The 26,465-nt window shown below is 53.3% G+C and overlaps 1 protein-coding gene across 1 annotated transcript in view; it reads right to left on the reverse strand.

The window, feature by feature from the left end:
- COL23A1 (collagen type XXIII alpha 1 chain) overlaps window positions 1-26,465 on the reverse strand; it is a 349,419-nt gene that overhangs the window by 421 nt on the left and 322,533 nt on the right. The window contains exons 9-29 of the mRNA XM_053566582.1: window positions 20,972-21,088; window positions 20,227-20,262; window positions 19,773-19,799; window positions 18,188-18,214; window positions 17,314-17,367; window positions 16,717-16,779; window positions 16,296-16,340; window positions 15,023-15,100; window positions 13,217-13,270; window positions 12,553-12,597; window positions 11,628-11,717; window positions 10,789-10,851; window positions 10,176-10,232; window positions 9,789-9,815; window positions 8,688-8,750; window positions 8,553-8,606; window positions 8,245-8,271; window positions 6,296-6,349; window positions 5,985-6,071; window positions 3,774-3,812; window positions 337-455 (exon numbers count right to left, since the gene is read on the reverse strand). Of these exons, the coding sequence (XP_053422557.1) occupies window positions 337-455; window positions 3,774-3,812; window positions 5,985-6,071; window positions 6,296-6,349; window positions 8,245-8,271; window positions 8,553-8,606; window positions 8,688-8,750; window positions 9,789-9,815; window positions 10,176-10,232; window positions 10,789-10,851; window positions 11,628-11,717; window positions 12,553-12,597; window positions 13,217-13,270; window positions 15,023-15,100; window positions 16,296-16,340; window positions 16,717-16,779; window positions 17,314-17,367; window positions 18,188-18,214; window positions 19,773-19,799; window positions 20,227-20,262; window positions 20,972-21,088 (1,226 nt within the window). The remainder of the gene's footprint in view (window positions 1-336; window positions 456-3,773; window positions 3,813-5,984; window positions 6,072-6,295; window positions 6,350-8,244; window positions 8,272-8,552; window positions 8,607-8,687; window positions 8,751-9,788; window positions 9,816-10,175; window positions 10,233-10,788; window positions 10,852-11,627; window positions 11,718-12,552; window positions 12,598-13,216; window positions 13,271-15,022; window positions 15,101-16,295; window positions 16,341-16,716; window positions 16,780-17,313; window positions 17,368-18,187; window positions 18,215-19,772; window positions 19,800-20,226; window positions 20,263-20,971; window positions 21,089-26,465) is intronic.

A 26,465-nucleotide genomic window follows, 5' to 3' on the forward strand; every position in this document is an offset into this window, starting at 1 on the left:
GAATTGCAAACTGTAGGGACCATAGATTTGTGAGGTTATGCTGACACTCTACAGGAGGTATTGACACAGAATGATCTCTATCAGTCATCACAGCCCCACTGTGTTTCTCTTCCTTTTTCTTTTTTCCAGTTTTTGGCCAGGGCTGGGTTCGAACCCACCACCTCCGGCATACGGTGCCGGGGCCCTACTACTTTGAGCCATAGGCACCACCCCTCTTCTTCCTTTTTCTACTACTGGCTTCCCTGGTGATCCACATGACTGGCCAAGCAACATGGCCTGCCAATTATTGCCAGCTGCTTAGGGAGACAGAAGAAGGGCTTGATGTCTTCCTCCTACCTTAGCCAGTGTGTGGCTGAGCCTCTTCTGCTTAGCAAAGGGGCCATGTACAGAGGTCTGGGCGAGGAACTACACTTACTGTGGCCCTCCTTAGGCCTCAGTCCTTGGAGACGGAGACACTGTAAGTGCAATGCATGGTTACTGCAAGTGACACCGTCACTACAAGCCCTTTCTTGTCTACACCACCCTGGATGTGCTTGTTTTGTCATTATGAAATAGGGCCATCTCTTAGGGTTATAAGGACCAGCTGTGATGGGAGATGTGGAAATGCTTTGAAAGACTGTGACCCTTGCTTCGTCTTGGAGTCGGGAGGAGAGGGAAAAATCAGAATCGTGGGCATTTGTGGGTGCTATCCTTCACATATTTCATGTAGTTGACTCTCACTGAACCACAGTCTGAGGGGTAAGTACTGCCATCCCATTTCACAGATGAGGTGGCACACTGCATCTTCTAAGATGGCTACAGCAAGATCTACTATTCCACATTTTCTCCTTAAAATATGATGCTGACACTTTTCCCATTCAGAGGTAGGGTCTCTCTCTCTCTCCCCTTTTTTTTTTTGTAGAGACAGAGTCTCACCTTACCGCCTTCAGTAGAGTGCCATGATGTACACAGGACTCACAGCAACCTCTAGCTCTTGGGCTTCCGTAATTCTCCTGCCTCAGCCTCCCCAGCAGCTGGGATTACAGGCGCCCGCCACAACGCCCGGCTATTTTTTGGTTGCAGTTCAGCCGGGGCTGGGTTTGAACCCGCCACCCTCGGTATATGGGGCTGGCACCTTACTCATTGAGCCACAGGCACCACCCTCTCTCTCCCTTTTAATCTGGCAGAAAGGGACACTAGATGACTTCTGAGGCTTGGCCATAACCGGTGCCATAGCTTGTGCCTGGTTCACCTGGAATATTCACCCTTAGAATCCAGCCACCATTCTGTGAGGAAGCCCAGGCCATGTGACAAGGCCACAGGTAGGTGTTCTGGCCATCTGAGGCCCTAGCTACAGCCAGCATCAACCAACATACATGGGAGAACTTAAGCCTGTTAACCCCCACATCTGTAATAAACAGAAATTATCATTGTTTTTAGATGAAAAGTTTTGGGATGATTTGTTACAGTCTGGTAATCATCATAAAGGAGCATGCGGGGACTTAGTGACATGATGTGACTGGCCAGAGTATTCAGCTGCTGTGTGTCCTTGAATCTGCATCTTCCTAACTTCGAATCCTGAACTACCTCCTCTGGTTTCTGGGATGGCTCTGATGCAGGGAGAGCTTCCTTCTCTCTCCCTACCCGGCAATGGCCAGAATGAAAACCTTAGCAGAGACGCTGCAGTGGCAATCCACAAGGACAGGCACACCCAGACACACATTTGTGGTTTATTACACACAGCAATATCCATCAATGCAGAAATGGCAGGCAGATAGCTGGACAGAGCTGGTTGCTGGGAATGCTTTCTAGAGGTGGAGAAGCCTCTTGTCACAGCATAGGTGGCTCTGGTCGCAACCCCCTGCTTAGGCCAGCTGGGAACCAGCCTGAGGTTCACTTTCTCTGCAGGACTCCCCAGAAGGACCATTTTTGCAGGCTGACCAGGGTTCTGGGAGGGAGACTTGGGGCCAGTGAGACCGAAACTCTGAGCTGGAGGCCAGCCTGCTCAGGCCAGGCCAGGTCCCATCCTGTCTCTGCTCAGGGTGATGTGGACACAGAGGCAGGAATTAGCAGCCAATCCAGACTGGGACCCTCTGTTCCCAACACTTGGGGACCACTGCAGCTGGGTACACATTGGAGCAATCACAGAGCTTGACCACTACTCCTGGCCAGAGGATGTGTGTTCTCATGGCAGGGTGGCTTCCTGAGGCCTACTGAACGTGGCAGGAGCTGGAGCCTCCATGATGCTATCTCCTGACTGTCTCCTGGGTCCAGCTGCAAGTGCTTGGTGGGAGTCTAGTCCAGGGGGACCAGAGGGCATGGGCAGCTGGTTGTAGCTGGGTCCAAGCCCTGGACCTTCTTGGCTGGAGTGTGTCCCAGAGGCTCCGGAGCTTTAAGGAGTGGCTCTTGCAGGGCAGCGCCACAGCTGTGAGTCCCTCCACTAATCAGCTGTCTGAAGGCCCAACCCGGGGTCTTTCCAGCCTCACCTGAGTGGGTGCTTTCGCCCTTGTCTCCTTCCTGAGAAAGCCAAGTCCGGTGGGTGCCCCTCAGGTGCACATTTGCCCCAGATCAGCCTGTCCACTTCCCTGCAGTTTCACGTGCTGATTCTGGGGCTGGGTAGGCACGCTTTCAAATGTTAAAAGGCCACAGGTGGCACATCCCATGAAAAAAGATCAATATATTACTGTTTTGTTTTTATAAAAATTAAAAATGTCCACACAGATCTGTACAGGTGTGAGCTGCGCTGGAGGGTCACTGGAAAAGGAGGAGAGACTGAAGGTGATGGGGGGCCCAAGAGGCCCGGAGGCCCCGCTCCCCCCTGGGCCACTCTGCTCTGGCAGTCCCCATCTGCTCATTTCCTCAGGAACTCCTGCTGCCCCTCCTTTTCCCTCTTTTCTCCATCACCATTCCCTCTCAGGTGGGCCACTTGGACAAAATCCCAGGAGGCACTGATGGCTTTACACCAGCTGGGCCAGGCATCAACTGAGTTCCATGTGGCCAACAAGTGGGTTACAGACAAATCACCCAGGAACTCAGGCCCAGGCTTCAGCCACCAAACAGGAGAGTCAAAATCAGGGTAAAGAAAGGAAAACCTGGCCAGATGTGGTAGCTCATGCTTGTGATCCTAGCACTCTTGAGGCTGAGGCAGGAGGATCACCTTAGCTCAGGAGTTTGAGACCAGCCTGAGCAAGAGTCAGACTCTGTCTCTGCTAGAAATAGAAAAATTAACTGGGTCATGTGACGGGCACCTGTGGTCCCAGCTGCTTGGGAGGCTGAGGCAGGAGGATCACTTGAACCCAGGAGTTTGAGATTGCTGTGAGCTAGGCTAATACTCTAGCCGGGGCAAAAACAAAGTGAGACTCTGTCTAAAAAAAAGAAGGGGCAGGGCACAGTGGCTCACACCTGTGATCTAGCACTCTGGGAGGCTAAGGCAGATGCATTGCCTGAGCTCACAGGTTCGAGACCAGCCTGAGTAAGAGGAAGACTCCGTCTCTAAAAATAGCCAGGCATTAGAGCAGGCGCCTATAGTCCCAGCTACACGGGAGGCTGAGGCAAGAGAATGGCTTGAGCCCAAGAGTATGAGGTTGCTTTGAGCTATGACCCCACGGCATTCTATCAGGGTGACAAAGTAAGATTCTGTCTCACAATAAATAAATAAATAAATAAAATAAAAAATAAAAAAAGAAGAATGCAAGAGGCTGCTGTAGATACCCAGAACTCTGAGTGAGCCCTTCCACCCCTGTGTTCCCTCCACTCCCCTGAGCCTGACTGAGAGACTCTTCCCTTCAAGGTACCTTATGCCAGCAGCCAGGCACCGGCAGCCCATCGGGACCCTGGAAAGAAAAAGGTTTCAGTGGCAGGGACTGGGGTCTGGCCAGCTCCCTACATGCCACATACCCCTCTGGTCTATGGGGAGATGCAGTCCAGGGAATGCCACATCTGTCCACCCAGGCAGCAGAGCCACTGGTAATGATGGCCTCTCACTGATTCTGTCCCGAGCGCATCCCCCTGTGTGCTTTGTTGGGCCCCCTGTGCAGGGTGCAGAAACAGAGGGCACTAGGGAAGAATAGGTGTTATGTCAGACACTTACTAGCCAGGAGGGGGCCCTGGCTATGTGGCCTTTTCCTGGCAGCAGTGCCAGTGGCTTGGACCCCTCACCCCGAGAGCTTTCAGGCTTTGGGCAGTAATGCCTCCAAGAGGTGTATCCCGCACTGCCTGCCCTGCCCCTGGGAAGGGATCTGAGCAGAGGACAGGGCAGGCTATGGTTATCAGAGTAGAAATGAGCAGGGGGATGGGGCTGTCTCGCAGCATTGCCCATGCCCACTCAGCAATGGAGCATAAGCAGGGGCAGGCTTCTGCAGGCAACCTGGAGGGTGGGGAAACTAGAGAGGGACAAAGACTAGCCCATCAGCCTGGGGCCTTGAGAGACCTGGGGCAGGAAACACTTCATGCCGTTCCAAAGCACAGACACAGACACGGGCCTCAGCATACTTCCTGGAACATTCCCATATGTATGCTGGGGCACAGGCTGGGGACCAAAGGGACGGGATGGAGGAGGGCAGAATGGGGAGGAAGGCTGAAGACAGGGAGGGCAGGGGCAGAGCAGAGGCCCTGGCCACCCAGAAGGCCTCACAGCACACAGCACACAGCACACAGCACACAGCAGGCCAGACAGCCTACCGCAGGGCAGGGCCCAGTGCCCCTTGCCGGGCTGCGCCAGCCTGGAGGCCCTCGCTGGCCCCTGCATGTAGGATTCTCCTGTTTCAAAGGAGACAAAGGTTTACTGACTTGGAGGGAGGTCCTGGCCCAGGTCCTAGCTGTGGGGCTGGGCTAACCTGCCCTGCTGCCCCAGCGCTTTCTATGTGCTGCCCACGCTGCTCTCCATGTTTTTTTTTCTCATTTACTGTTTAAAACCTCCTGAGGGAGGGGTTCCCATGCCACTGCATGGATGAGGAAACTGAGGAACAGTGGGCTAATATGACTCATTGGGAGCAATTGGGCAGGGTCCCTGGCCCTGACCCTCCAGAGGATGAGGGCAGTTTGCTCATGCTGCAGCTGGAGTCCCCCTCCCCCTGGGCCCCCAGCCAAGGTGGCTGAGTATGGACATCTGGCTACTTTTAGTATGAAAACCCAGAAGTTTTGCTTTTTTCTTCTCTCAGCTCCACTGGGAGAACATGACGTGTAAACCCTCCCTGACTTCTAGAAAAAGAAGGTGAAGTTTGGTTGCTCCAGGCTCTGGTTTTGATGGGCTACAGAGGGCTCCCAGGAGAGGGCAGCAGGAAGGGGCCCAGAGCAGATGTGGGGTATGGGGAAGGGCCTGGGACTTCCCCAGCCAAGAGAAAGGCTCTTTTGGGAAGTGGGAAGGGAGAGAAGGGAAACATCCAGAGAGGTCAGTGGGTCCCACCCCTCCACGGTGGGGAAGCTGAGTTCTAGCCCTGCCTGGCCTCGAGCCCAGAGGGGGTTGGACCCAGACTATGGACCTGGGAAACAAGGATGACAGGGCAGGCACTCACTGTCCCTGAACCCAGCAGCCTGCCTATGCCAACTGGACTTCCCTCCCTAGGGCCTAGCACCCTCTTGGGTGCCCCTGATATTACAATTCCAAGGAAAGCCAGCTCCCAGTCTGGTCTAGCCCCTCTCCATGCCCCACCCAAGAAGTCTAAGGAAGGGTCTCCACTCAAGCCAGACCTGCCCTGGGGCTGAGTAATGACCAAATAATAAGAGGCAGTGACTCTGCCCCTGGCCAGGCCTCCTGCTCTACAGAGGGGCTGGGGCCCTGAACCATGCCTATGGTGGGCAGTCAGGTCCAGAGCCAGAGGAGCAGGGATGGTGGTGGCAGCAGCAGTAGCAGCAGCAGTGGCCCTGGCAGTGTGGGTGTGCTGGTGCAGGGCCGGTGGTGCCTGAGAATTGCAGCTGAGCTCTGAGGACTGGGAAGATGTTGGCCTGACCCTGGCCAGGGGCTGAAAAGACATGGGGTGGGGCCGCCATCCAGCTCCAACACATACCACAGGACACGGCTGGTCCAGGCCTGGAGGTCCCGGCTCGCCCTTCTGGCCCTTCACTCCTTTACGGCCGGGGACGCCTCGTTCTCCCTGCATTAAGAGGAGAGATGGTGGTATAACCCCTCCAACATTTCAACACCCGTGCAAGCCACCTGGCCCTGATGCTTCAGTGCAAGCCTCCCCCCACCTCCTCCCTGGGCAACTCGCTTCTCTCCACCTGCTTCCTCCTCCTGTCCTCCCCCCACCTTCTGTCCCCTCTCCCTGCCTCCCTCCTCCTATCTCCCAACCTCTGGCCCCTGTCCTCCTGGCCTTACCTTCTCTCCACGTTCGCTCCGGTCACCTTTTTCACCTCGGGGTCCAGGGAAACCCTGACAAAATGATTCAAGGTTAAGGCTGAACATGAGGTTAGAGATTTGCACCTGCTCATCCCTGCTGCTCTTCCATCTATCCCACCTCCTCCCTCCATGCATTTTTGTGAAATAAGTTGGTCTGGCCCCTATTGCTAGGTGACACATGTGCTGATACAGAGAAGAGCATACAGTTACGACACCAGGCTCCATTCTGTTCAAAGTAGAAGGGAATGGACACTGTCAGTGTCTGGATGGGAGCCCTCAGGCAGAGCTGCTAGCCCATCACAGTCAGATCCCGCAGCACTGGCCTAGGCTTGGCTGGGCCCACAGACCCCAGAAACCCATGGAAGTGAGTTATGTCACCATCTTTGACAGAATGAAAAATAGTGCCCTCTATTCTGTGCCCTTGGCTCAATTTCTTGTCACTTATCTATCTGTCCATTCATCCAACCATCTGTCCAGCATCCACTAGGAACTAGGCTGGACACTGGGAACAGAGAAAGGGTTGACATGTTCACTCCCTCATGTCAACAGGGCAGGCAAGAGTGCTGATGGTAGTCAGTGCTCATCATCGTGACAGTGGCATGAAACAAAGGTGGCAGGGTGGTGGAGGGAAGGGCTGTTTTATTCAGGGCTGGAGGTTAAAAGGAAGCTTGCTTCTGATCAGAGGAGGGCCCAGTGGAGCTGAGGAGGGTCCTAGGGTTTGCCAGGCAGAGCAGGTGGGAATGACTTTGTGACAGCGCTCTGAGCTGCTAGCTTCCTAGCAGGCAGCTGTGGCCATATTCATGGAAACATGGGTCTCTTTAGCTCAACTCCCAAATGCATCCTGAACTGGATTCAGGCTTGTCTTCTCCTGCCCCGTCTCAGTAATGGAATGAACACAGCCTTCCATGTCAGAAACCCAGCCTCTTCCTTTTCCTTGTCCACAGTTGCTCTTGAAGGCAACATTCTCTTTTTAAAGTCAAGAGTCCTTGCAGCCCTGCATCTGTTGCTGTGTCCCTCGAAATAGCTACTGATTTTCCTGGGATCCACCTCCCTTCTCATAAGCCATTGGCTCCACCTCCAGGGCTGAGCATGTGGTCAGGTCTTGCATTCCTGTGGCCAAGTGATGGTTTAGAGTTGACCTCTATGGGGCCAATGAGACTCCATGAGACTTTCTCTAGAATGCTTGAGTGAGGCAAATATTCTTTCTTTTGGGTTTGGGTCTAGGAGGATGCAGGTTTGGAGCTGTTGGCTTCACCTTGGAGTTTGGGAATGATTCCCACCAAGGAAAGCACAGACAAAAGATCCAAGTGTTGAACCTCTGTACTTTTCAGTTCTATAGGTAAATTTAGGCCAGTTTAATATGTTTTCTACCTATGTTATCAAAAGAGACTTGATACAGTCAACGTTGGGCTAACACTTCCCTTTCTTTCCTTCTCATTATACTGTTCTAGCCTTATCATGTGTCACCATGATATTGCAATAGGCTCCTGACTGAAATCCCCAATGCCTTGCTACAAAGCATCATCCATTCATCCATCCATCCATCCTTCCTTCCTTCTATCCATTATCCATCCCTCCACCATTCATTATCCATTTATCCATCCATCAATCCTCCATCCATCAATAATCCATTCATCCGGGCGGCGCCTGTGGCTCAGTGAGTAGGGCGCCGGCCCCATATGCTGAGGGTGGCGGGTTCAAACCCAGCCCCGGCCAAACTGCAACAACAAAAAAAAATAATCCATTCATCCTTCCCTAAAGCACCCACTGTGGGCTGTGCACTGCACTTGGCACTGCAAACACAATGGGAATGAGGAAAGTTCCAGTCCCAGCCCTGGAAGGTGGGTCATGCTTGAGCTAGCCAGATAAGGTTATGTATAAGAGATACACACAGGAGGTACCAGAGCACGAAAAGTTGAGACACTTACATCTAGTCCTGGCTCCCCAGGTCTGCCCTGAGGAGAGACACAGAGGGGTGAGAGGTACTGGGGGGGAGGGGATACTGGGAGCAGAGCTGCTGGGAAGTTCAACCCTGTGGGATGGCCAAAGACACGGGGTAGGGAGACCCACCAACCATGCAGGCACAGAGGACAGAGCAGACATTGCATCCACAGAGCCTGAACTCTGGCCCTGTGAGGTGCAGCGACCCCTGAGGTACAGGGTTGAGCACCCAGACCCGAGCGACACTGTGGACATGTGGCCATAGTTGGGGAGGGGGTTCGAGCAAGGTGGTTACCTTCTCTCCTTTGGTTCCTGGCAGCCCAATAAGGCCCGGTGGGCCAACAGGCCCCTGGACACAAAAGGACTGGGTCAAAAGGCAAGCCAGTTATAGGAGTAAACCTCTAGGGGCAAATAAGGTGGTGACACTCACAGGCAGGCCGCTGGGGCCTCTCTCACCCGATGTGCCCTTCTCTCCTTTTGCTCCATCTGAGCCCTGGAAGCAAAGGGTATAATTAGGGGGAAAGGGTTGGACAGACAGCAGGACAGGTTTAGGGCCTGCATGGGAGCTGGTGTGCACGGCAGAGGGAGAGATTCTGGCTCCCACGGCCTGGGCCCAGCTCCGTCCATGGAGAGGACAATCAGAATGAAGTCTGGGCATGCACGTTTCACCTGCCCAACTCTGGCTCCTTCAGTAATCATGGAAGGTGGTTGTGGTCACCCCATTGCACAGATGAAGAAAGGAAGTGCAGAGAGGGACAGGGATGGGGTCCCTACACAACTGAGAAGGGAGGTGGCAGGGTTGAGTACCAATCAGGTTCTGAGCTCTAACCTCAGACCTGTTCCTGACAACACCTGCCTCTTCTAAATACTGGGGAGGCCTTGGGAGAAAACAGAAGCAGAAGCAGTGCCCCTGCTTGGGGCACATGCCAGAGCCCACTCAGGCCTGGGATCCCCTGACTCAGAGTTCCCCATCCTGCCTGTAAGCTGGGGAAGCAGAAATATGCTCCTCCTTAGGGTGAGGCCCGGTGCACCAAGGTGCAAGGCCAGATGGCCTCCCTTTCTGTGGCTGCCTCCTTGGGGCAGGGGGCACAGGCAGGCCACACTTGCAGTTTTAATTTAAGGGCAGAGAACAGGACATTATGTAATGAACACCAACTCTAAGATGAGACTTCATGTTTAGGCTGTGGGCAGTTGGGAGACAGATGTGCGTGGGGGATGTGGGGGGAGAGGCAGAGAAAGGTGGAAAAGGTGAGGAGGTAGAAACAGTGGGCGATGGACCAGAGGAGGAGAGGGACAGACTGGGTCTGAGGCGAAGGGCAAAGTAAAAGAGCCCCATGTGGCGGTGGGGGCAGCATCAGGCCTGAGGACATCAGGGAGGTTACACTCCTGAGATTTGGGATGTTCAGGCACTGGGAAGACCCAGGGCTGGGGCTCAGGCTGGGCATTGGTCCCTCAATTGGCCGATCAGAAAGGCTTTTGATGCTCCCCAGGCTGTGAGTCTGAGGTGAGTAGGGGGTTTATACCCACTCACCTTGGGACCCTGAACTCCCTGAAGGCCCTGGAGGAGAAAGGAGAGAACAGATCAGAAAGTGTCCAGCTGGGTTCAGACCTCAAGGTCAGGGCATGATTATAGTGGCTACAAAAGATTCGGGCCATTCTCTGGCCCCTGTAGCCATGATCTGGGCTCTGGCCTTTTTTACAGTTTTTGGCTGGGGCTGGGTTTGAACCTGCCACCTCTGGCATATGGGGCCGGCGCCCTATTCCTTTGAGCCACAGGCACCGCCTTGGCTCTGGCCTTTTTGCTGGACATGCCGGGCTACCCCCATGAGGACACTTGTCCTCCCCTGGATCGTGGCTCTGGGACCTGGGTCCCCCACCCTCTTGGTATCCTGGCTGCTTCAAGCCACCCCATACTTACCATGGGGCCTGGGGGCCCAGGAGGGCCAGGGGGCCCTGGCTCCACTATGATCTGGGCCTAGGAAAGTTCAGAGATGGGTTAGTCACCCACTGTCCCATCATCCCTCATCCACCCACACTCTCATGCCCATCACACACTGGCTGAGCACTCTTAGGGTACTGGGCTCTAGGTCCTTCCTGCCCCAGGCAGGCACACAGTCTGAAGCTCCCTTGTTTCTTTCCCCCACCGCTCTGGGCTTTGGGGGAAAGGCCAGGTGGCCTTTCTCTCTCTCTCTTTTTTTTTGAAGACAGAGTCTCACTATGTTGCCCATGGTAGGGTGCAATGGCGTCACAGCTCACAGCAACCTCAAACTCTTGGGCTTAAGTGATTCTCTTGCCTCAGCATCCAAGTAGCTGGGGCTACAGGTGTCCGCCACAATGCCAGGCTATTTTTTTTTTGTTGCAGTTGTCATTGTTGTTTTTGCTGGCCCAGGCCGGGTGTGAACCTGCCTGCCTCAGTGTATGTGGCCGGTGCCCTAACCACTGAACTACAGGTGCCAAGCCCTAGGTGTCCCAAGGCTTGAGCCCTCACTCAGGCTGGGCTGGGTGCTTGGGGGAAGCCCTGACCCCCTTACCAGGCTCTCCTGTAGGCTGTCAGATGCTGACTCTCCCTTCTCCCCTTTGGGGCCATCGGCACCCTGCAGGACAAGAAGGTCCATGAGCGCTTTCTGTCCAGTACCAAAGTCATACCCATGGCTCTCAGCCACTTCCCTTCTCTTCCCCATACAACTTCCATGCAGCAGTGATAAACTGGACTTGACAGCTGAAAAAAATTGGCCTTAAACCAGTGTAACACGCTCCAGTGGTGAGCACAGTGGGTCAATATACACTGCTTTCCTGTGGTGCAGGGGGCGAATCCCAGTAGCTGCAGGACACCTGGTAGCTCTTCCAGTCTGGCCACATGAGCAGCAATAAAAATGACTATGATGACAACGGTGGGTATCTCCTGAGTGCTAGCCACCACGCTCAGCCCTGTCCATACGTTCCCTCCTGTGGGTGGAAAGGTATCATCCCCTCCTAGAGGTGAGGCAACCCCGCCAAGGAGTCCAGACTCAGGATGGGCTAGATGCAAACCTGGGCAGTTTAGGGCAGAGCACATAGTATAACCACCCTGCCAACTCACACTTGCCAGGCTGCGCCCTCCATTACATCTTTAGGGAGGCCTCTTGAGGTAGGGGAAAGTCCTTTTACAGATGAGGACTGGAAGCTCAGAGCGAGTCAGGGCAGCTGGGCTAGGAGCTCAGAGTGGCTCCAGGCTGGGTGCTGAGGCCACAGGGCCTGTGCTTGGGCACGTCCGGCCCTTCTATGTGCCTCCCTGCTTCCTCATGGACCCCAGCAGCTGCCCATGGTGGGTGCACATTCACCTTGGGACTGCCACATGGGCCACATAGTGTGGCCCAGCCCAGACACGTACCGGGAGGCCAGACAAGCCCATCTCGCCCGCTTCCCCTTTGAGTCCAACTGGCCCAGGTTCTCCTGGGTCTCCTTTTGGTCCTCTGGGACCCTGAAAACCACAAGAACAAGGGATCAGTGGGGCTCAGCAGGCATCTTCTCTACCCCACACTGGCAGATCATGAGAGCTTATTCCACGCCAGACCCCTACTTCCTTTTTGTGGGTCCCTACCTCCAGCTCAGGTGGCCTGGGAGCCTCAGCAGAATACTGGGGGGTGGCTGGATGGAGACAGGGAGGGGACACCCCGCTCCTGTCTCACTGCATGCTGGGGTTCAAGCAGTTGGGGTGGGGGTGTACAGGGCAAGGGCACGTGGGCCTGGAGCTGCCACCTTGCGGGTGCTTGTGGGGTCAACTCTGTGCTCATAACTCAGGAGCCTGTGGGGGGAACTCCTGACCCCACAGACCCTTCCAACCACTGCATTTCCATGCAACCACTCGCTTAGTGTTCAGGATGTGCCACATCCTGGGGGCCTGGGCAGCACATGCCCTCCAATAGGAAATGACCAACCTCTTGCATACTCTCATATCTGAATAGGAGTACATACCATGCACACACACGTACAGTTACCATAACACAACAGTGGCAGTGATTCCGTCACCTGACATATGTGAATTCTTTGCTGCCCCAGGCCAGGCACTGTCCTGAGTGTCTTACATGCACATTTAGCCTCGTAACAGCCCTGGGGCCTTGCACTTGCCTAAGAGTGAGCAATTTGCCTGAGGCTGGAGGGCAGCCAGCACCTGCACCCTGGCCCCAGATGCCATGCTTTATGCCACTATATCCTGTTGCCTCTCTCACACAGTGGCCTCTCTCACACTCTGATGCGCATGCACACACATGCAAACACCCATGGCCCATCACCAAGAAAACGAAGGGCCCAGAGACCTTTTCTCCATCGATTCCTGGGGCACCAGGCAGTCCAAGCTCGCCCTAGAAAGGAACAGATGGTGAGAGGGGCTATGTCTCCCTCAGCCAGAGAGGAGTTGGTGGTATAAGGACAGGGCCAGGCACCTCAGCTGCACCACACCTGGGTGGGGTCCCTGTAGTTGGACCTCCAGGAAGGAGACCATGGGTGCTGAGCATTGGGCCAGGTGCCTACTACCCCTTTCCCCTGAAGGGCAGTTTCAGCCTGTGGCTGTGATCTGCAAGCTGGTGGCACAGACCGGGAAGCTGAGGCTTGCAGGGTTAAGTGACTTACTCGAGGCCACTGAGCCCAGGAGCAAGTCAGACCCGCCTGACTTCAAAGTCTTAGGCTCTTTCCAGCGGGACAAATGGGCAGGCTGCAAACAATGGATAATAGCCACAGAACTGGCTATGGGGCTGATTTTTCAGTTTAAGCACATGAATGAGGTCCCCAGGGAAACCTCCCAGAGTAAGTGGGGCCCAGGACGAGGCATTGCAACTTGTTTCAGAAGGTGAAGAGGTCCTTCCTCTGAGCCCCCCTGGAAGTCAGGATCCCACAGGGCAGTGGAAGGGCACATGTAGAGAGGAGGAGGAGTGGGGCCCTGGAGACAAGGCCTGGGGACCCTGTAGCTCCATCTGCACTGACCTTGGCTCCAGGGATCCCTGGCGGCCCTGGGGGTCCCTGTGGCCCTGGAGGACCCTGTGTATGAAAGTTGAGCCAGTCAGTGTTAGGCAGAACCTCCCCCACTGCCTACCCAGCCCCCCACCATAGGCCAAGTCCCTCCCCTATTGCCTTGTCCTCCACCCCATGGGCCAAGTCCCTGTCTAGCTGAGCTACAGGGGTTAAGGGACATTGGAGCCCACTTCTCCCCCAGTTAGGTCAGGCCACACTGTACATGGCTGTATCTGGTCCCTAAGTCTTGGGGAAGGCCAGAAGGCAGACCCTGGCAATGGACAAGATACCCAAATGTCCATCACTACAGAGGGCCGAGTCCCTCTGGCTTCAGAGCCAGTCTGCCCCAAATATAGATTTCTTCTCAGCACTCCCTGCTCAAGATCCCACGATGGCTCCCTATTGTTTCAAGTTCCCTCTTGAAGCAAACTTAAATCCTCTGCTGGTGTTCAAGGCCAAGGCCCAAACTACATCCCCCAGAGTGGCCTGGCACTGCCTTCTCTGTCTGTTCAGGGACCTCTTGGACCATCTGGCCCTGTTTCCTACTATCTGCTGGTCCTGGGGACTTCCTTCCTTCCTCAGAGTAGGGCGTGGGGTCTTCAGCCTTTCTAAGTCGGCCTTGACTCCCAAGCTCCTGTCCTGACCTGTCCTTCCTGCAGGCCCCTCCTGACAAGTTCTGTTCCTGCCCCCTTCTTGTTGGCATATGCATTGAGGTGTCCTTGGTCTTCCCTCACTCCCTCCACCCTACCCACCTTCCTTTGGGCCCAGGCCCAGAGCCTCCCTGCCTAGGATTACCAGCTCTCCCCTCTACATCATTCCCCAGACAGCTTCCCTCAATACGTTTTTATTTTTTTAGCATCATCCCCCTGCTTAAGAACTGACTATGGCTATCCACTGCCCATAAAATCATCATCCCAGTCTGATATCCAGAGTCCACCACCCAACTCCCACATGGCCTGCTGGCTGGGACATGCACATGCACGCCCTGGGGACCCCATCACACCACACTACACACCGAGCAGGCCTGGGGTGGGCCACAGTTACCATTACTTTTCTTGAGGCCTGTGGAAATAACTGGAATTGAAGCTCTGGTGGGGTTAGGTGCCAATGCCAAGTTTGGTCTCTGATGACCACCCCTCTCCTACTTCATGAGAACCTTCTGGGGTACTGTGAGCAGTTGGCACGTAACTTCTCTCTATTGGAGGTGGGTCCCAAGTTGGCCAGTGACTGGGAAGGGCTCAGAGGCAACGTATCCCTGAAGCTCCTGGTCCAGGCCTTGCCACTCTCATCCTCCCCCATAGCACTCATTAGAAGACCTAGCCATCCAGCCAGTGTTTCCTGGGACGGTCCTAGGGGACACTGCTGGGACTAGACACCAGGAAATGTTCTGCCTCTTGTCCTTGAGTGGAGGAGTTTCCCTTTTTGCCTTTGCCTCTGGGGAGCTCAGGGCCACATAGCCACATTCACAGCAGGTTTCTCAGCATTATGTGGGTTTTAGCACAGTATTAATTTCCATATCAGGAACTCAATGAAGTTTTTTTTTTTGAGACAGAGTCTTACTATGTTGTCCAAGATGGTCTTGAACTTCTGGCTTCAAGCAATCCTCCTGCCTTGGCCCTTCAAAGTGCTATTTAGGCTTGAGCCACCATGCCTGGCCAATTTGAGGTCTTTTACTAAGCTACCTCTGGTCCCTTGTGTAAAGAAGTGCAGGATTAATACACAAAGTGAGCAATTATTCTCTAAGAAAATAAACATCTAGAGAGCTTCCTGGGAAACTACCTTGAGGGCATCCAAGATTCTGCCATCATAGTCGATCACCACTGTGTCTCCTTGCTCGCCCTTGAGGCCTGGGGAACCCTAAGGAAGAAGTGTGAGAATGTCAGGAAAGGGCCTATGGGTGGGTAAAGCAGTAGCTGTCTCTGCGTTACACCCAGGGTAAATGTTAGAGCCTTGTCACCAGGCCCACACCCATGCCCACTGTGTGCCAGAGGAGCGTGTCCCTGCCTGGTCTGAGGATGGTTTTGATCTGCCTTCCTGCAAACATTCCAGCCTACCCCTGAGTTTTCAAGGGAAAATGGAAAGTCTAATTTTGATGTGAAGGTCTTAGGATTTTTAAATGTCGACAAAAACAAACAGAAAACCCCCAGGCTCTCCAAAACACTGTGTAGGCCAATAGAAGACACGTGAAGTGTGGGGCTGGCTTCCAGTAGGGAATGTACACACCGTGCACTAATATCCATTCATTCCCAGTTACCAGCACACGTCTGCGGTCACCCATGTCAGATGTACACGTGCACACACCCGCACACGTATCTACCGCCACAGGCCTGATCCTTCCCTTCTGAATCTCAGTTCTCCTCCCAGGCTGTTCGATTCTAGAACAGTGCAGGGTGGTGAGCACTTTGGTTCAGGCCTGGAACTAGCCTCTTGCAAAGGGTGGAGAGACCCAGCCCTGGGTGGGGCTTATTTGCCATTTGGTCCAATGTGAAGTCTCCCATGCTCACTGCCCAATCCAGTCTCCTGACTACCTACACAGCCAGATCCATTTTTTGGAGGAGGAAGCCAGCCTAGTGACAGAGCTGAGGATAAGATCCCGGATGTCAACATAAAAGTGTGATGATAGGGTCTGGTCATAGAGGATCCAGGGCTGGCTGGGGTGGCTGTGCTCCTGGTGGTAGGGGATGAACTTCCATGTTGGACTAGGAAATGCCAGGACCAGTCCACTGTGGGCAGGGTCATGCCATATGGCAAACCAGGGCTCTCCCTTTGAAGGCGTAATGAAAAGAGTTCAGAAAGGCATGCACTCACTTCTTATTTAGTCAGAACTAAATAAGGACTCTTATTTTTGTGCATCCATACTTGAAAATTTTACCAAATGTATGTATTATGAAATTTAAAAAAAATTAGTAATAAATTAAAAAGAAATTTAAAAAGACTCTCAGTTGTTGTAGCTCCGCTGCTTCTCTGGGGTCTCTGTGAAGGCAGGAGCTTTGGAAGCCACTGTGACCCTTGGAGTCCATCGGTGTGATATGGCTGAGAGGCAGCTGCTTACCCGGGGCCCTACTGCTCCCTCCATTCCTCGGTGGCCAGCCTCTCCCTGGGGAGACACACAGGTGCAGCAGTGGTGCAGATGTGAAGCCCAAGAATCCCCCCCCACCCCACCTGCCTCTGGGTCCCCTTTCCCACCAGGCTGGAGCCTCAAGCCTGACGTATGACAGTGGCACTTAGGACCAGGGCCCTTCCCTGACCCTGTATTGTATAGACAAGGGGACATTGAGGCCTGGGAGCTCACTCACATGCACTGCCACCCACCCCCAGGCCAGCTTCTGACCGAAAGTCCAAGGTGGCTCCTGGCCCCAGGAGTTCTAGGGATTCCCAACTAAAAGGGCAAATTAGAGGTGAAACCTCATCACTGATTATGTGATAGTCTCAATGGGGTCTGTCGGTGCTGGGGCAGTGCACTCTAAAGTTACCTTTGGTCCTGGGGCACCGTCCATGCCGTCCTCTCCTCGGGGCCCCACACTCCCTGGCTCACCCTGAAATAGGAACATTTGCTCTCAGAATGGGGGCAAGTGGGGGCTGTGGGGGCTGTGGGGGCCATGGGGCCTGGTGAATGGGCCTCCTGGTGTATGTGCCTGAGTCCACCCAGGGGCAGGCATGGGCCCAGGGCCTCTCCCCAGCTCAGGGGACATGGGACCATAGTCACCACTTGCTGTTTTGGATCTTGGCACAAGCTTGGGGCAGAGACATTTCAGAGGACAGCTGGCCAGGATTTGATGGCTATTGTGAAGGGTTAGGGGAGTGAGGCTTGAGGATGACCTGCAGTTCCTGGCTTGGGGAGAGGGGGCAGAGTGGGGTACCCTGACATGAGAAACAAGAGGATTTGAAGGGAGTGAAGGGAGGGAAATGGCCTAGATGAGATGCCAGGTCTGTTGTCAACAAGGGTCCAAGGCCCTGCTGCTGCCTGTTTCTGGTCCCTGAGTGTGAAGGGTCTAGGACAAGACACACTGTGCAGATACAAACTGTGGGAGGTGGCAGGCAGGGGACTTCTGGGGAGGGCAGACACCCACCTTGGGCCCTGGGGGTCCAGGGAGCCCTGGCTGGCTTGGCATCCCGTCATCCCCCTGAGGAGAAAAGAGCTGAGGCATGCTGGCCAGATGCTCTGGCACACCCTTCCTCACTAGCCCCCTCCTGGCCCCAGCACTGGGTAGGGCAGTTCTCCGCCTGTCAAAGGCAGTGTTGGGGTCAGATCCATCTTTGTCCTCTGTGCCTACCAGCCCAGTACCAGCCCAGCTCTCAGCAGACATTTGCAGAAAGAATGGAAGGGCACAGGAATGAGTGAATTCATTCATTCATTCAACAAATATTGAGTAAGCATCCCCTGCAGGCCGGACAGACGAGATTCCTGCTCATGCAGAGTCAGAGGTGGCAGAGGGAGAAAAGATGCTCAAACCAGTAAAGGCACCACGTCAAGGAGTAGAAAAGTGTTGGGAAGAGACTAAAAGAGGACAGTGCGACAGAGAGGGACTCCAGGGGAAGATCACTCTTGTTCAGTGGTTCTCAAGCTTGAGCTCACAGCAGTGTCACCTGGGGGGCTAGTTAAAGATCCTCAGAGTCTCTGATTCACTGGGTCTGGCTTGGCCCCAGAGTTTGCATTCCCAATAAGCCCCCAGGTGATGCTGATTCTGCTGATGCCAGGGCCACACGTTGAGAACTACTGTCCCACCCTGAAGTGGGCATGAATTTGATGTGTTTGAGGAAGGGAAAGAATGAGGGGGTGAGATTCTGGCTCCATTGAAATCTAGGCCAGGGCAGCCACTCACTGTGAGGGGTCAGGTCTGGTTGGGGGGGTCAGGTCTGCTAGGGGACACGGGGGCTCCCATCCCCACCCTGTCCAAGCCTCTGCCCTTCTCCCCAGCCCCCTCCTCCTCTGGGCTCCCTCACCTTCTTTCCAGGCACACCAGGCTCACCCTGAGTGGGAGGCAATTGGGGGTTTAAGAGAGAGATCAGAGTCATAGGACTGTGGCCTGGACACAGGCCTCTTGTCCCTCTGGTTGAAGTGGCATCCATGGCCCATGCCTAGGGCCAGCCCAGAGACCCCTGGATCCCTCAGAGAAGTGCTCATGGGCAATAGATTGACACTCCTGAACTGGTCACCTACAAGCTGAATGATCCTGGGCAAGTCATTGCTCTTGACTGTGGAGAGGTGGGTCCTCAGCCTCAGAAGGTGCACACTAAGGGCGTTCTTTTCCATCCTCTCCTCCCTGGGCAGGGGGACCACAGCCTTCCTTTCCACCCAGGCACTGCCCAAGGTGGGGAGAAAAGAGAGGGCTGACATCTGGAGAGGGTGTTGAGAGCTGATGTGGTGGAAAATGTATGTCCACACAAAAAACATACACAGGGGTGTTGATAGCTTTTTCCATAACTGCCCAAACTTGGAAGCAACCGGGATGACATCAGTGGGTAAGTGGGTAAACACACTCTGGTCCACCTGGACAATGGAACATTATTCAGCTCTAAAAAGAAATGAGCTATGTAGCCATGAAAGGATGTGGAGAAATGTAAATGTATAATGTGAAGTGGAAGAAACCTGTCTGTAAAGGCTATGTCCAGTAAGATTCCAACTGTACAACATTCTGGAAAAGGCACAATGATAGACAGCAAAAGATCAGTGGTTGCCAAGGGTTGGGGGAAGGGAGAGAAGAATAGGTGGAGCACAGAGAATTATTGGGCGGTGAGGATACTATAATGACGGATACTTGTCCATATACATTTGTCCAGCCTCCTGGGATGGGCAGCACCAGTGACTCCTAATGTAAGCTGTGGACTTTGGGTGACGATGATGTGTCAGTGCAAGTTCATCAGCTGTAACAAATGCACCACTCGGGTGGGGGACAGACAGTGGGGGAGGCCGTGGATGTGTGGGGACTGGGGTGATATGGGAAGTCTCTGTACTTTCCATTCAATTTTGTTGTGAATCAAAAATTGTTCTAGGCCAGGCGAGGTGACTCACACCTATAATCCCAGCACTTTGACAGGCCAAGGTGGGAGGAATGCTTGAGGCCAGGAGTTGAAGACCAGCCTGGGAAACAGAGTGAGACTCTGTCTGCACAAAAAATGTAAAAATTAGCTGGGTGTGGTGGTATGTACTGTTCGTCCCAGCTACATGAGGAGCTGAGGCAGGAGGATCACTTGAGCCCAGGTTGTTCAAGGCTGCAGTGAGCTATGCACCACTGCACTCCAGCCTGTCTCCAAAAAAACAAAAAACTGTTCTAAAAATAAGGTCTACTAAAAACCGAAAAGCTAATGTGTTTTTTATGACTCAATCCTCACAATTTAGTGCGAAGAAGGCGGGAAAGGTTTATCATGTCCCCATGTAATAGATGAGTAAACTGAGGTCCAGAGACACACAGTAACCTGCCCACAGTCGCAGGATTTGGTCTCCTGGCTCTACTGCTCTGGCTTCAAGGAGGAGGAGATGTTGGTGCAGGAGGCACGTAGGATGGGGCTCAGGAGTGAAGCGACTCACCTTGGTCCCTGGTAGTCCCTTGGGGCCCTGGAACAGGAGAAGGGACGGTGTTAGATATCATGCTGGAGGCTGCCCTTGTTCCTGTCTTCCGCACACCAAGTCCCAGAGACGAGAAGGCAGGGCTGCCACTAGGACCGGGACTGTGCCTCCCACTCCAGGCCTGACTCTGCTTGCTTGGACAGCTTCTGCGCTAGGGATCAGGTGGTGACAGGTGGACTGCAGGTTCCACACAGGAATGTGGGGCTAATGGGACTCTTCCCCAGGTTGGGAACCTCGCCCCTCCAGAGGCAGGAGCACAGCTGTGCCCATGTATATGGCCACCTGCACTCACACATGCCTGTCACATGCATGCAAGCACATGCACACACGATTCTGCTGTTGGTGAGTGTGGGAATGGGCTTCTGGGAACCATGGTCCTGTCTGTCCAGTCCTCTGAAATGCCCTGGATACTGACCATCTCGCCGTCTTGTCCAGGCTCTCCTTTGGGGCCCTGAGAGGACAGCAATGAGGGGTGCAGAAAGTCACATTTGACTGAACCAAAACTACATGCCAGACCCCGGCTGAGGCTCTGAGTACATTATCTCATCTCATCCTCATCAAACCCTAAGCAGCAGGTGCCACCGTCCCCACTCACAGATGAGAAAGCCAGGCTGACGTTACCACTTGCAGGTGGGACAAAGATGCACCAACTGTTTGGTGGGGGCACTCCTGGTATAGGGGAGGGGTGACGGAGTGTGGGATGGGGACTGAGGTGGCAACCAAGGTCAAGGTTAGGTCTCTGGTCTATTGGGGGTTAGAATTGGTCATAGGCTGGAGGGGTAAGGGTTAGGGTTTAGTTAATTATCTGAATTGGGGGTATGGGTCACGATTTGAGAATGAGTTTGGGGTCAAGATGTTGGTTAGGATTAGGGACTGTGTTAGTGTTAGATTTGAGGCCTGATTGGGGCAGGAGTCTGGGCTGGCGCTAGGGATAGGTTTAAGTCTACGTCAGCTACAGGATCAGAACTGGGGTTGAGGCTGGGTCTGGGTCTGGGTTGGAGTTGAGGTTGGGCCCAGGTTCAGTGTTGGATTAGGGTTAAGGTTGTGTTGGGGCTGCAGAGGGATGGGGCTGCAAGTGGGCTTGGCTCTAGGATCAGGCTTTGGGGTTTTGGTCTGTATAGGACAGGTCCTGGGTGGGCCAGTTCTATACCCGTTCTTACCGCTGGGCCTTGTATTCCCCTGGGGCCATCCTTCCCAGTGTCTCCAGGAGGGCCCCGGGCTCCAGGAGGTCCAGGGGGCCCTGGAGGTCCAGCAGCTCCATCTTGCCCTTGGTCTCCCTAAAAAAAAAAATGAAGCTTGGCATGACTCTGAGGTGGGGAAGGAGTTCTAGCCTACAGAGAGGCTCCCTCAGCTGGGCAGCCCCCGTGACTGTCCCTTTCCCAGCTCAGGGCTCGGCTCTAAGGGAAGAGCTTTGTTATTGGGCCTCTTGCCACTTCTTGATGGCTGCATGAAGGGACAGGTCTCTGTACCTTGTAAGAGGCCCAACAAGATCTTTCACATTCCAAGGAATGTGCCAACTCTCCAGAGCCTAAAGCCCAGATCTGGTGTTTAGGTGAGTGCTGACACATGCCGGGTGTGGGAGGACACTTGTGTCCCCATTCAAGCCCCTGCTTTCCAGAAAGGGGACTGAGTGTCTCCTGAAAGACTTTCTTGGTTGGTCAACTCCAGTTTCAGTAAAAGTGATGGAACTGCACTCTTGGGCATTTATCCCAGAGTAATGACAACTTAGGTTCATGCAAAAACCTGGCATGTTCATAGCAATTTATTAGTAACAACTCTGCACTGGAAACCATCCTTCATTAGGTAAATGGTTAATCATCTGTGGCACATCCAGATTATAGAACATTATTCAGCAATAAATGGAAAAGGAACAAGCCACTGACATAGGTGCCAACTCGGATGCATCTCAGGGGAATCATGCTGAGCGAAAAAAGCCCATCTCAAAAGATTAGTGCTGTACGACTGCATCCAATAACAGTCTTGAAATGGCAAAATTATAGAGATGAAGAACAAATTAATAGTTGCCAGGAGTTTGGAATGAGGGAGACGATTTTAGATCTTTATGTGGTGGTTACACGAATCTACAAGTATGACAAAATTGCACAAAACTAAACACATACACAAATAGTGTATGTAAAACTGGGAATCTTAATAAGGTTGGTGGATTTTATCAATGTCAAATGTCAATGTCTTCCCGGTGGTGAGATTGAGCTATATGATACAAGATGCCATTATCGGGGGAAGCTGGATGAAGGGTATATGGGGTATTACATAGCACCAGTGTGTGTGAATCTACAATTATCTCAAAAGTTAAAAAAAAAAAAAAAGGCAAGGAAGGGACACACAGTCTCATGCTACACTAAATCCCCAACTTTTGGACTTAATTTAGTACTAGATCAGACCTCAGGCATCCAGAGCCCTCACCTTCTAGCCCAACTTTCGAGAAAGGAAGTCCACAGCGTGACTGGCACCTTTCTGCTGCCCTATCAGGGGCTGCCCAGTCCTGGCACAGGGCAAAAGAATCAGGCAAGCCAAAGTCATGGTGCCAGTACCTCCCAAACTTCTTGTAACCAAGAAAGAAAGAAGCCTTTGTGGACCCAGCACAGAGCAAGGGAAGACGTGCTAAAGATTATCTTACTCTACGATTCTTCCTGTATCTATTCCATGAACTGGCCAGGGCACTGTTATTGTCTGGCTGGGGGGCCAGACAGGGGAAGCATTTACCTAATGTGACAGAGCCAGGAAAGGCTGAGGCTCCTGCTCTGACCATTAAGGCACGTGATCCCTTTCTAGACACTTTTTTTCATGCATGGATTCCATGATCTGAAAGAGCTCACCTCTGTAGCAAACTGCATTTAACATATAATTAGTTTGTTTTCCCAATTAAAAAAAAAAATCTATGGGCTCGGCGCCCTTAGCTCAGCATTGTTAGGCTGCTGGCCACATACACTGGGACTGGCAGGTTCAAACCCAGCCCGGGACTGCTAAACAAAATGACAATTACAACAACAACAAAAAAGTAGCTGGGTGTTGTGGCGGGCGCCTGTAGTCCCAGCTACTTGGGAGGCTGAGGCAAGAGAATGGCTTGAGCCCAAGAGTTTGAGGTTGCTGTGAGCTGTGACATCACAGCCCTCTACCGAGGGTAACATAAACTTATGACTAAGGAAAATAACAATTTGGGGTGATGCCTGAATCTTCACTGCTTATGTGAGATGAATTTTTGAGCAGATAAATGTTGCCCCCCTCCACAAAAAAAAAAATAAATAAATGGAAGCTCACTGTCTACCACACAGAACTTCTGATTTGTCTGGTGCAGCCAAAAGGTTATAAAAAGGAATAAAACCTGACTTTGGTCAGATCACCCAGCTGTGGGTGGTGATAGTGGCCGGTAATTCCTGTTTCATTTTGTGCTGTACCAGGAAGCATGTGGAGACATTCCTCTCACCTTTCCACTGGGCCTTTCACAGTCAAGGGTCTCAGGCTGGGAACCACTGCCTGGCCTCTACTAATTAAGGTGGAAAATGTATTTAGGCCAGTGATTTTCTTTTTCTTTTTTTGTAGAGACAGAGTCTCACTTTATCGCCCTCGGTAGAGTGCCGTGGCCTCACACAGCTCACAGCAACCTCCAACTCCTGGGCTTAGGCGATTCTCCTGCTCAGCCTCCCAAGTAGCTGGGACTACAGGTGCCCGCCACAACGCCCGGCTATTTTTTTGTTGCAGTTTGGCCGGGGCCGGGTTTGAACCCGCCACCCTTGGTATATGGGGCCGGTGCCCTACTCACTGAGCCACAGGCGCCGCCCATAAGCCAGTGATTTTCAAATGATGTGCCGCAAGAAGATCTTAAATGTGATGGCACTCTACCAAAGGCAACAAACTGAAACTCTGTCTCAAAGAAAAAAAAAGGGTGGTGCCCGTAGCTTAGTGGGTAGGGCGCTGGCCACATACACTGAGGCTGGAGGGTTGGAACTCAGACCACGCCAGCTAAAACAACAATGACAACTGCAACAAAAAAACAGGCGTTGTGGCCGGCGCCTATAGTCCCATCTACTTGGGAGACTGAGGCAAGAGAATCTCTTGAGCCCAAGAGTTTGAGGTTGCTATGAGCTGTGACTCCACAGTACTCTACCAAGGGCGACAAGGAGAGATTCTGTTGCTCCCCCCAAAATTAATTAAATTATTATTAAAAGAAATTCAAAGCATAGTAAGTATATTCCTTTTTTTCTTTTTTTTTTTTTTGGTTTTTGGCCGGGGCTAGGTTTGAACCCGCCACCTCCAGCATATGGGACCAGCGCCCTACTCCTTGAGCCACAGGCACTGCCCAGTATATTCCTTTTTTTACTTTTTTTTTTTGAGACAGAGCCTCAAGCTGTCACCCTGGGTAGAGTGCCGTGGCGTCACAGCTCACAGCAACCTCAACTCCTGGGCTCAAACGATTCTCCTGCCTCTGCCTCCCAAGTAGCTGGGACTACAGGCGCCCACCACAGCGCCCGGCTATTTTTTTTCTTGATTGCAGCCATCATTGTTTAGCGGCCCGGGCTGGATTTGAACCCGCCAGTTCAGGTGTACGTGGCTGGCACCTTAGCTGCTTAAGCCACAGGTGCCAAGCCTTTACTCTTTTTTTTGATCAACATAATCTAAGTGTGCTGCAAAAGTTTAGGTTTAACTATAGGTTCAAGTGTGAGATAAAAAAGGTTGTAAAACATTTAGGCACTCCAGCAGGTTCTAGGGGAACCTAGCAGGTTCTTAGGCTCTTCCCCAGACACTCCCTCCTCCCTCACATTGGATGGCTGAGGCCTAACCCTGGAAATGTGGGGTGAGTCAAGAGAAGCATAGCAAAGCAGTGGGCCCAGACCTCCCCTCGGTCAGTCTACCTTGAAGACGTGGAGGTTGTATGCATGGCAGTCTCTATTTATAAAGCCTGGATTGAGCCGTGGGAAAACCATCTAGTCAGCAAACAGGTTGTGTGGTCAGAAAGGCAGGAGGGTGATTTCAAACACCACAGGGCTTTCCACATCTGGGGGCAAAGCCACTAAACTCAGCCCAGAGGAAGGCAGCGTGGTCACTGGGTGCACAGATGCCTTCTCTAAAGAGGGTCCCTGCACCTGCTCCTGTCCTGCAGGCTTTCCTGCTCTGCAACCTTGCTGCTCTTGCCTATTTCTCCACTTCCTTGATTCTGGATGGCCCCTCGAACCAGTGGAACACAGTTCCATTCTGAATATAGCTCTTAACATGACTCTGGCAGCTCCAGCTTCCTGGAGTCCGTGAGGAGGAGCCAGAGCCACAGGGAGAGCCACGTGTGGGCGCCCCCAGGAGGGGCCGCAGCTGCTGCATTGCCCATGGTCACATGAGGGCGCCATCACCTTGGGCTCCCGGTCCAGCCCAGGGACCACCAGAGAAAATGACACATTGTGGTTTTAAGCCACTATTAAACTTTTCTTTTTTTTTCCCAGCGGGGGAGGGGTTTGTCTGTCAGATGATTGAAACAGACCACAGGGCAGAGGTGAGGGCCTTATGGAAATCTGCTCTTCCGTAGCCATGGGCCTGGGGAGTCTAGTCCGCTGGAGTGTGGACATCCCCGCTTTGGAAGATCAGCTTCCATACATCCACCGGGCAGCAAGCAGAAGGATTTTTCTTAGCAATCAACGCTAAGCACGAGCACCCTTTAGAGGTGACCCTGGGCCTCAGTCTGCCTAGCGCCTGCCCTACTCCAGCTCATGGCTCAGGGCCACCATCACATTGTGGGCAGGGACCCAGCCCAGCCTGACCACAAAGCTCCAGCTCTCTGCATCCGCCACCTTCTCATCTCCCATCTGCCTTCCTCTGGGACCAGTAGCTCTCTCACCCTCCATCCACTTCCACCTCCAGGCTTTGCAGCTGCTCGTCCTGGGTGACTAGTCCACCAGCTTTAGTTTCCATCCCACAGTCTGCTTAAAAACGCCCGGGTGTTACAACTCTCCGGCTCTCCTCTGGGCGGCTGACGCCCACCTCTCAACGTTCCGTGGTCAGTACTCCTGTTGCTTCCCGCCTGCTCTGTGCCCGAAACGGCAAGGGCACCTGTTTAGGGCCAGCCATTCAAGTGTCTGCTTTGTGGGGCCCACCTCAGGAGGCTCCACTGTGCTTCAGCTTCTGTTTAGGAGACCCTGGGTTCAGGGTGAAGCATGTCTGTGTCCCTGGGCTCAGGGGACATAGAGGGGCAGGGTTGGCTGGGAGGAGACTGATCCACTGAAGGGCACTGGGTTGTGTGATGCAATGAATCTTCAAAACAACTGCTGGGGTCGGGGCTGTCACCCCATGCCGGGTGGTATAAGCAGTCTCAGAAGTGAAAGTGGCTCATTCAAGGCTACTTGGCTGGTAAGTGGCAGAGCTGAGCTTTGGGCTCAGGTCTGTTGGCCCATGGCCTTCCCTCTTTCTGGGGTGCCACCTGCCCTCAGTATGGTCAGTTTTGGATCTGGGACAGTGCCAGCCCCACTGTCCACAGCTTATCCACAGTGATAAGCCCGGGACCCGGACATCTGCCGGACATTCTCCATCTGTGCAGGGGATGGCCATGGGTGGGGGAGGGGCCGCCTCACACACCTCTTTCTGTGATGAGCTAAAGAGTGAGGACCCAGGGAAGCGTTGGGTGCACCTTAGTATTACAGAAAGCCACGTGGT

The sequence above is a fragment of the Nycticebus coucang genome, chromosome 17 (assembly GCF_027406575.1).
Source record: "Nycticebus coucang isolate mNycCou1 chromosome 17, mNycCou1.pri, whole genome shotgun sequence".
In the NCBI taxonomy this organism is placed as follows: domain Eukaryota; kingdom Metazoa; phylum Chordata; class Mammalia; order Primates; family Lorisidae; genus Nycticebus; species Nycticebus coucang.